The following is a 10,127-nucleotide window of genomic DNA, read 5'->3' on the forward strand; positions in this document are numbered from 1 at the left end:
TATTGAAGACGTGTCTGCAGTAAAAACAGAAGATAGAAAGGTTATTGAAGACACGTCTGCAGTAAAAACAGAAGATAGAAAAGTTATTGAAGACACGTCTGCAGTAAAAACAGAAGATAGAAAGGTTATTGAAGACACGTCTGCAGTAAAAACAGAAGATAGAAAGGTTATTGAAGACACGTCTGCAGTAAAAACAGAAGATAGAAAGGTTATTGAAGACACGCCTGCAGTAAAAACAGAAGATAGAAAGGTTATTGAAGACACGTCTGCAGTAAAAACAGAAGATAGAAAGGTTATTGAAGACACGTCTGCAGTAAAAACAGAAGATAGAAAGGTTATTGAAGACGTGTCTGCAGTAAAAACAGAAGATAGAAAGGTTATTGAAGACACGTCTGCAGTAAAAACAGAAGATAGAAAGGTTATTGAAGACGTGTCTGCAGTAAAAACAGAAGATAGAAAGGTTATTGAAGACGTGTCTGCAGTAAAAACAGAAGATAGAAAGGTTATTGAAGACGTGTCTGCAGTAAAAACAGAAGATAGAAAAGGTTATTGAAGACGTGTCTGCAGTAAAAACAGAAGATAGAAAGGTTATTGAAGACGTGTCTGCAGTAAAAACAGAAGATAGAAAGGTTATTGAAGACACGTCTGCAGTAAAAACAGTAGAAAGGTTATTGAAGACACGTCTGCAATAAAAACAGAAGATAGAAAGGTTATTGAAGACACGTCTGCAGTAAAAACAGAAGATAGAAAGGTTATTGAAGACGTGTCTGCAGTAAAAACAGAAGATAGAAAGGTTATTGAAGACGTGTCTGCAGTAAAAACAGAAGATAGAAAGGTTATTGAAGACACGTCTGCAGTAAAAACAGAAGATAGAAAGGTTATTGAAGACACGTCTGCAGTAAAAACAGAAGATAGAAAGGTTATTGAAGACACGTCTGCAGTAAAAACAGAAGATAGAAAGGTTATTGAAGACACGTCTGCAGTAAAAACAGAAGATAGAAAGGTTATTGAAGACACGTCTGCAGTAAAAACAGAAGATAGAAAGGTTATTGAAGACACGTCTGCAGTAAAAACAGAAGATAGAAAGGTTATTGAAGACGTGTCTGCAGTAAAAACAGAAGATAGAAAGGTTATTGAAGACACGTCTGCAGTAAAAACAGAAGATAGAAAGGTTATTGAAGACACGTCTGCAGTAAAAACAGAAGATAGAAAGGTTATTGAAGACACGTCTGCAGTAAAAACAGAAGATAGAAAGGTTATTGAAGACACGTCTGCAGTAAAAACAGAAGATAGAAAGGTTATTGAAGACATGTCTGCAGTAAAAAAGCTAAAAGCTGAACCAATTCCCCCCAAGACCTGATCCCATGAACTCCTTTAAGCAGCAAGTACTCACACTCAGGGCTGAATCCGCCCATGTGGCCTGGGTCCTGGACTGCTCCCTTGGCATGTGGACACTGCTTGGCATGCTGTGCATCATGTTCTTCATAAATGTTATGTCCATTATAATTGTGTTATCCTCTTTCAGTGTTGTATTGTGTACATTGCGTGAACACAACATCCATTGCACGCTGTGCGTGTTGGGAGAGAGATCCTCCTCTGGTGCCCCCCCTGAGCTTTCTTCCTAGTCTTTCTCCTGTTAAAGGGGGTTTATTTTAGGGAGGTGTTCCTTATCCGATGAGAGGGTCTAAGGACAGCATGTTGTGTTGCTGTTGTGATTTGTGATATTGGGCTATACTGTAGAGGAGCTCAAGCAGGAGTCGTGACAACTTTCTATTTCTCTTCTCTGAGGTGGGACAAGTGCTCGGACACGGAGGCGCTAGCGACCGGGATGTCATCCAGGTACACAAAGAGGAAAGGCAGGTCCCGCAACACTGAGTCCATGAGGCGTTGGAAGGACTGCGCGGCGTTCCTGAGCCCAAACGGCATGCGCAGGAACTCGAACAGTCCGAACGGAGTTGTCACAGCCGTTTTGGGGACATCAACGGGACGGACGGGCACCTGGTGGTATCCACGGACGAGGTCCACCTTAGAAAAGATCACTTTCCCAGCCAGGTGGGCGGAGAAATCTTGGATGTGAGGGACCGGGTAGCGGGCCGGTGCTGTTGCGTCATTGAGCCGACGGTAGTCACCACATGGACGCCACCCACCGCCAGGCTTCGGCACTATGTGGAGGGGTGAAGCCCACGGGCTCCTGGAGCGGCGGATGATGCCGAGGCGCTCCATGTTCTCAAACTCCGCCTTGGCGACAGAGAGCTTGGTCGGGTCGAGGCGCCGAGCTCGGGCGTGCACCGGCGGGCCGGTGGTGACGATGTGGTGCTCAACCCCATGTTTGGTCGTAGATGACGAGAATGTGGGCTGAGTGAGGTCAGGGAACACAGAGAGAAGATGGAGAAACACGTCCTCATTGGAGAGCATGCTGGACAGCCTGACGGAGCCTGTATCGCTGAGTGTACACGCGTGTGAAGCGAAGGTGACGGCGTCAATCAGGCGTCGATTCCTGACGTCCACCAGCAGCCCGTGAGCACAAAGGAAATCTGCACCGAGGAGGGGAAATGCCACGTCGGAGGTGACAAAACCCCAGCTGAACCGCTGTCCGTTAAAACACATGTCAATGTGCCTCGTACCGTACGTACGGATAGAGCTGCCGTTAGCAGCTTCCATGGGAGGGCCGTGAGCGCCCGACAGGGCGTCCACACTCCATGCAGGTACGACACTCCTCTGCGCCCCAGTGTCGCATAGGAAAAGCCGCCCCGAGATGGAGTCTCGCAGGAAGAGTAGCCTGTTGTCCTCCACGCCGACGCCCATGGCCACTAGTGAGCGCCGGCCTCGGCGTTTCCCGACGAGCTGAAATTGCACGGGGAGGTGCACTTTTTCGCCTTGGCCCCAAACTTTGCATGGTAAAAGCACAGGCCGGGCTCCTGTCGCCGACCGGAGGTTGCCGTGGCGACCACCATGGAGTCACCAGGTGGTGGCGTGTGGGAGTGGGCAGGGGTGAGCGCGGACGCGCAGTGCTGCTGTTGGCTGGCCAGGAAGAACTTGTCAGCTTCTTCAGCTAGCTTGCAGCAATCGGTAATGCTGGTGTTGGCCAAAGCGGCCCGCACCTGAGCAGGCAGCTGTCGCAGAAACAGTTGGACAAAGAGGAAATCAGGTGTGTGCGCCGGTCCCAGCAGATTCAGCATTGTGTCCATGAGCTCGGATGGCTTGCTGTCACCCAAGCCTTGCAGAGAAAAGAGACGGTGGGCCCTCTCGGCGTCGGACAGTTCAAAACTCTTCAAGAGGTGATCTTTGAGCCCCTTGTATTTGTCTGCTGCCGGAGGATTCGTAAGGAGACTCACCACTCTAGTTGCAGTCCAACACCCGAGCGCCGATACCACGTAGTAGTATTTAGTAGCATCATCCGTTATCTTGCGGATAGCAAACTGCGCCTCCGCCTGGGCGAACCGTGTCGTTGCCGATGACTCCCAGAACTCTGGCCATTTGAGAGAAACCGCGTTGATTTCGTCAACCATGTTCGTTTGAAAGATGGTCTCTGATAACTACCAAGAGACAAACGTCGGGGTCACCAGTGTAGAGGAGCTCAAGCAGGAGTCGTGACAACTTTCTCTTTTGGCTACACAACGTGCACCATTTATTCCTTCCACCATTACAACAACGACACAAAAACCCGCGCAGCGGAAGTGTGTCACTGTAAACCCGAACCGAGGAAACAGCTGCTGTAAACCAACGTTCCTACCGGCTCAATAAGGGGAATTATGTAGCCTCATAACCGCTACACCTTCACCACAACAACAAAAACCCGCGCAGCGGAAGTGTGTCACTGTAAACCCGAGCCGAGGAAACGGCTGCTGTAAACCAACGTTCCTACCGGCTCAATAAGGGGAATTATGGATCCCCATAACCGCTACACCTTCACCATAACAACAACAAAAACCCGCGCAGCGGAAGTGTGTCACTGTAAACCCGAACCGAGGAAACAGCTGCTGTAAACCAACGTTCCTACCAGCTCAATAAGGGGAATTATGTAGCCCCATAACCGCTACACCTTCACCATAACAACAAAAACCCGCGCAGCGGAAGTGTGTCACTGTAAACCCGAACCGAGGAAACAGCTGCTGTAAACCAACGTTCCTACCGGCTCAATAAGGGGCGTTATGGATCCCCATAACCACTACACTACAAGTAAAACTGATTTGATTTGACTCCACGCGGACTTGGAGACCGTTTCGGGGAGGAAGGAGGCGAGCTGTCTGGCGGCGTTACCAGTGACACAGCGAACAAACAGGGGAAACATATTCGCACCACCTTTCTTTATATTTTGTTTAATTACGATCAGGAATTAATGGCCTCCTCGTCGTCCATTAACTCCCGGTTACGGACACCTCGGAGGGCATTGTCCCGCTTATACCATGGTCACTTGCCAAAGTAATAAAGACAGTTTATATTGTAGCGAATTCGGGGGGCAGTCCGAGATACCGTCGCCACAGCCGGAACGCGAACCCGTATCTCCTGCACCGCAAGCGACAACGTTAACCAGTCGACTAAAGGGTCCGACCCGTTAGTCAAGGACCAACGTGTCTACTTATCCATGCACGTTACAATATTTTCATGTGTTTTGCTATTAAACTCTAAAGTTTTTCACGTCATAAGTCTGTTTCCCAGGTAACGCCCGAGGGTTGACTAATACCTGGAACAACCGTTGCCATCCCATTAAGTTCTAATGCAGCGGAAACGATAGTCACTACTCCAGCAAATAGGACAAACCTTGAATATGACCTGGCAACGAGACATGTGGAATAGTCGGCTCAGCTCACCCAGCTATGAGCCAGAAAGCTAACGGCATGCTAGCAAGACTCGGACCGCTGACCAACGGTGATATGACTTGCCAGGATGTTAATAACCGACGACACCGGCAAGCTGTCCCAAACTCAGTAGCAGCATCGGCGGGAGATACTGCTGGCGTCGTGCGGCTGCCCCTTCTCCCTCTCGAGCCCCCCCCCTTCCCATCCACCCCTGTGTGTTAGCCCCCCCTTCCCATCCACCCCTGTGTGTTAGCCCTCCCCCCTTCGCATCCACCTCTGTATGACTGCCCTCTTCCCACCCACCCGTGTGGTTGCCCCCCCATCCACCCTTGTGTGTTAGCCCCCCTCTTCCCATCCACCCCTGTGTGGTTGCCCCCCCCCTTCCCATCCACCCCTGTACCTGTGTCTGTATGTTTACCTGTTGTGTTGTTTCCCCCCGTTTCGTGTGAAGCCACGCTGAGCGTTAGAAACGCGCCATATAAGATTGACGTATTATTCTTAGGAGCAACGTGTGCCGCGGGAGCTTGAGGGCGGGAACTTCCCAGATTACAGGACAAGCGTCCTGCTAAAGACGGGAACGTTTTACTTTGCGTTTCCAAAAAGTTCCACGTTCAGACGACATCGTTTAACTTGGCACGCACACACACACACACACACAGCAGCACACACACACACACACACACACACACACAGCAGCACACGCACACACACACACAGCTCGGTAATCCCACATTGTTAACGTTGTCTTCTACTCGCGCATGGCTATTTGACTGAAAACGTTTTTTTTTATTTCCCCGTAATTTTTTATAAAATGTATTTCTAGTTGTTCCCCTTACCCCGCCCGATTAACCCCACGGCATATAGCCGGAACTCTTGTGGAATAACTCCCCTGGCTCCCGTTTCCACTGGAAGGAGATAGGCGTAACACCAGCTTCCTTCAAACTCGTGTCGGCTGCTCTCGCTAGTTTCCACGCTGAAACCTCCTCGCATGGATTGCATCACCTTCAGGCCGCGAAGGCGGCGTAGGAAGAACGCTTTCAGTTGCTTGGCTGCAGGCGCCCGGGTGGGCCAGAGGGGTCGCTAGAGAACGACGAGCCTCCGAACACTACACCGATCTACACCCACTATCCCTCGGGTAAGGGTGGCCTAATGAAGGCCTTACCCCGTGGACGCTCTGGCCGGGACCGGTTACGGCGAGTCTGGGATACGAACCTCCCAGCCACGTGACGAGCGGGGTGCAGGAGCGGCGGGTTATTCCGCTCGGCCACCAGAGCGGCCGGGGCATCTGGTCTTCAACCAACCCAAACCAGCACATGTCACCCCGCTGCTCGTATCCCTCCACCGTCCATATCCCTCCACTGGCTCCCGGTTGCTGCCCGCATCAAACTCAAAACCTTGATGCTCGCTTACAAAACAGCAACTAAAACAGCTCCCGCCTACCTGAACTCCCTCATTCGGGTCTACACTCAGTCCCGTTCACTACGCCCTGCCAATGAAAGGCGTCTGGCACTTCCGCCACAAGGGGGCCCTAAGTCACTAGCCAGACTCTTCTCTTTTGTAGTTGCCCGGTGGTGGGCCGAGTTACCAAGCTCCATTGGATCCGCTGAGTCCTTCTCCATCTTTAAGAAGTAGCTAAAGACCCAGCTCTTTCACCAACACCTCCACACCTGATGGCATTAACATATATATAAAAAAACACTTGTATGCACCCTATGCATTGCCTTTGTGCACTGCCTGTTGACACCTTTGTCTATCGGACTTGAAACTAGTTTTTTTTTACACTTACTTGTGAATTTGTGAATTTTCCTGTCCACGTTGTAGCTGTGAGACCATTTCCAGCGAAAAGCCCCCGACTGCAGTCTGCAGGTCGGCGACGTGTTGCTGTGACGTGCGCAATGTGGGCGGAGTCGGTGACGTGCTCAATGTTTGTACAGTAACGCACGCGAGGACACCGGTATCGGTACTTGATCTACACGCCCTGCTCGGGGTCCTGCGACTCCAGATGACGTCACTACTTCAGGCATTATGATGGGGTAGGGCTTGGGTCGGGGCTAGCTCAGTTTAGGAACAGCGGGAAACAGTAGCATGTAGGTGCGAGGGCCTTACTAACCAACTCTGTGTCAACGTGGACTGTAAAACACACACAGCTAAATAACTTGTAGCGAATTCGGGGGGCAGTCTGGGAGACCGTTGCCATGGCCGGGACGTGAACCTGTGTCTCCCGCTCCGCAAGCGACAACGTTAACCAGTCGACTAAAGGGTCCGACCCGTTAGTCAAGGACCAACGTGTCTACTTATCCATGCACGTTACAAACTGTAAAGCTAGCTAGCAGCATAATCCGTGACTGCTGTTTCATGCTAGCTAACGTTCGTGCAATGGCGGGAATCGCAAACCAGTGGAGGACGCCCACATTGTGCACATTGTGCACGTCACAGCCCGCATCGAACACGCCGCCGACATCGAACACGCCACCGATCTGCAGGTTGCAGTCAGAGGTGCTTGCTTCTAGCTGCGAAATCTGTTGGTCCTCTTCAGTCAGCTAATTGCTCTGTTGATCTTCTTCAGTCAGCTGGTTACTCTGTTGGTCCTCTTCAGTCAGCTAATTGCTCTGTTGGTCCTCTTCAGTCAGCTGGTTGCTCTGTTGGTCCTCTTCAGTCAGCTGGTTGCTCTGTTGGTCCTCTTCAGTCAGCTGGTTGCTCTGTTGGTCCTCTTCAGTCAGCTGATTGCTCTGTTGGTCCTCTTCAGTCAGCTGATTGCTCTGTTGGTCCTCTTCAGTCAGCTGGTTGCTCCGTTGGTCCTCTTCAGTCAGCTGGTTGCTCCATTGGTCCTCTTCAGTCAGCTGATTGCTCCGTTGGTCCTCTTCAGTCTGCTGATTGCTCCGTTGGTCCTCTTCAGTCAGCTGGTTGCTCTGTTGGTCCTCTTCAGTCAGCTGATTGCTCTGTTGGTCCTCTTCAGTCTGCTGGTTGCTCTGTTGGTCCTCTTCAGTCAGCTGATTGTTCTGTTGGTCCTCTTCAGTCAGCTGGTTGCTCTGTTGGTCCTCTTCAGTCTGCTGGTTGCTCTGTTGGTCCTCTTCAGTCAGCTGATTGTTCTGTTGGTCCTCTTCAGTCAGCTGGTTGCTCTGTTGGTCCTCTTCAGTCAGCTGATTGCTCTGTTCATTCGCTCTGTTGATCCTCTTCAGTCAGCTGGTTACTCTGTTGGTCCTCTTCAGTCAGCTAATTGCTCTGTTGGTCCTCTTCAGTCAGCTGGTTGCTCTGTTGGTCCTCTTCAGTCAGCTGGTTGCTCTGTTGGTCCTCTTCAGTCAGCTGGTTGCTCTGTTGGTCCTCTTCAGTCAGCTGATTGCTCTGTTGGTCCTCTTCAGTCAGCTGATTGCTCTGTTGGTCCTCTTCAGTCAGCTGGTTGCTCCATTGGTCCTCTTCAGTCAGCTGGTTGCTCCATTGGTCCTCTTCAGTCAGCTGATTGCTCCGTTGGTCCTCTTCAGTCTGCTGATTGCTCCGTTGGTCCTCTTCAGTCAGCTGGTTGCTCTGTTGGTCCTCTTCAGTCAGCTGATTGCTCTGTTGGTCCTCTTCAGTCTGCTGGTTGCTCTGTTGGTCCTCTTCAGTCAGCTGGTTGCTCTGTTGGTCCTCTTCAGTCAGCTGGTTGCTCTGTTGGTCCTCTTCAGTCAGCTGATTGCTCTGTTGGTCCTCTTCAGTCAGCTGGTTGCTCTGTTGGTCCTCTTCAGTCTGCTGGTTGCTCTGTTGGTCCTCTTCAGTCAGCTGATTGCTCTGTTGGTCCTCTTCAGTCTGCTGGTTGCTCTGTTGGTCCTCTTCAGTCAGCTGATTGCTCTGTTGGTCCTCTTCAGTCAGCTCGTTGCTCTGTTGGTCCTCTTCAGTCAGCTGATTGCTCTGTTGGTCCTCTTAAGTCAGCTGATTGCTCTGTTGGTCCTCTTCAGTCAGCTGATTGCTCTGTTGGTCCTCTTCAGTCAGCTGATTGCTCTGTTGGTCCTCTCCAGTCAGCTGATTGCTCTGTTGGTCCTCTTCAGTCAGCTGATTGCTCTGTTGGTCCTCTTCAGTCAGCTGATTGCTCTGTTGGTCCTCTTCAGTCAGCTGATTGCTCTGTTGGTCCTCTTCAGTCAGCCGGTGAGTCCAACAGGAAATCTGTTGCTTCTGCTCATCCAGCTGTTGGACGCAGCTCTCCGTCTGTCCCGCCGGGAATTCACACTCACCTCCACTTCAGACCGGTCGCCTCCTCTTTACGTGTCTATGGACACGCTTCTGCAAGTCACTTATATGTGTTCATTGACACGTATCTCACAGATGCCGCTAGGGGCTCCCTGTAGCCTACTAGGTCTGTCATGACCATGGTTATGACGCAATAGAATGTCAAAAATATTGAACAAAGATGGCGGAGCGATGCGGAGCGAAGCGAATGTTCTCAATATGTGAGTCGTAGCTAAATTTGCCATCTTCAAATTATTTTTTGAAGCAGATATGTACCACATTATTGAACTAACGTTATATGTATGGTGTCTACAATTTAGCAAACTCTGCAACCCATAGAGAAAGAATTCACGTCTGCTCAATTTGGCTGGCTGGAAGAGTAACGTTAGCTAGCTAGGCTAATATTTAGCTAGCATGACGAGTAACTAGCTAGCTATCTAGCTAACGTTAGCAAATGGAGTCTGGTAATGATGAGTTTGTAATCCGGTAAAATGGTGCGCAAATCTCGCTATGGGGCAACAGCCAATTCTATAAGAAAGATATGTCTAAATTCACATTTTACTTAAATATGTATTAGATGTAACATTACCTTGTGTGGTGGAGAAACTGTGGTGAATCCCGACCGATACAGCTCTGCCTAGACCTAAAAGACAGGATTGCGCCCCCAGTGGCCAGAAGACGGGATTGCGGCCCCAGTGGCAACTAATACGTGTCCATATACACGTATTTCGCTCTCGCAAAAACGTGTCCTCTGACACGTACGTATTGTGACGTAGCGTTGCTCCGCTTCTAACTGGCGCCATCAGACTTATGTGCGGTTTTTCGGTGTTTTTGCTGTTGTGTAAAATGAAATATGTAAATTCGCCGCCAGGCGTCTCACCGTGACTCGCTTCATACACAGCGCTGGAGTTGACTCCGCCCCCTTCTCCTTAGTGCGCATTGAACCCGAACAGTAAGAACCGGAAGTAACGACCGCAGCAACGAGCTGCCTCAGCACGTGTCTCTGCGTGTGACGTCAAAAACTGTTGAGCGAGGTCGGGCAAGATGGCGGCCAGGCAAGATGGCGGCCAGTCAACACGTTTCACTGTGTGCTCCCACAGCTCGCGTTGCCTCCTGACCAGACCCTGGCGT

General features: G+C 50.5%; 1 protein-coding gene across 1 annotated transcript in view; it reads right to left on the bottom strand.

Moving 5' to 3' along the window:
- Positions 1-7,399: 7,399 nt before the first annotated feature.
- Positions 7,400-10,127, bottom strand: part of LOC130130928 (interaptin-like) — a 4,206-nt gene continuing 1,478 nt past the window's right edge. The window contains exons 2-3 of the mRNA XM_056300794.1: positions 8,021-8,681; positions 7,400-7,929 (exon numbers count right to left, since the gene is read on the bottom strand). Coding sequence (XP_056156769.1) covers positions 7,400-7,929; positions 8,021-8,681 — 1,191 coding nt within the window. The remainder of the gene's footprint in view (positions 7,930-8,020; positions 8,682-10,127) is intronic.

This window comes from Lampris incognitus, chromosome 20 (assembly GCF_029633865.1).
Source record: "Lampris incognitus isolate fLamInc1 chromosome 20, fLamInc1.hap2, whole genome shotgun sequence".
Taxonomy (NCBI): domain Eukaryota; kingdom Metazoa; phylum Chordata; class Actinopteri; order Lampriformes; family Lampridae; genus Lampris; species Lampris incognitus.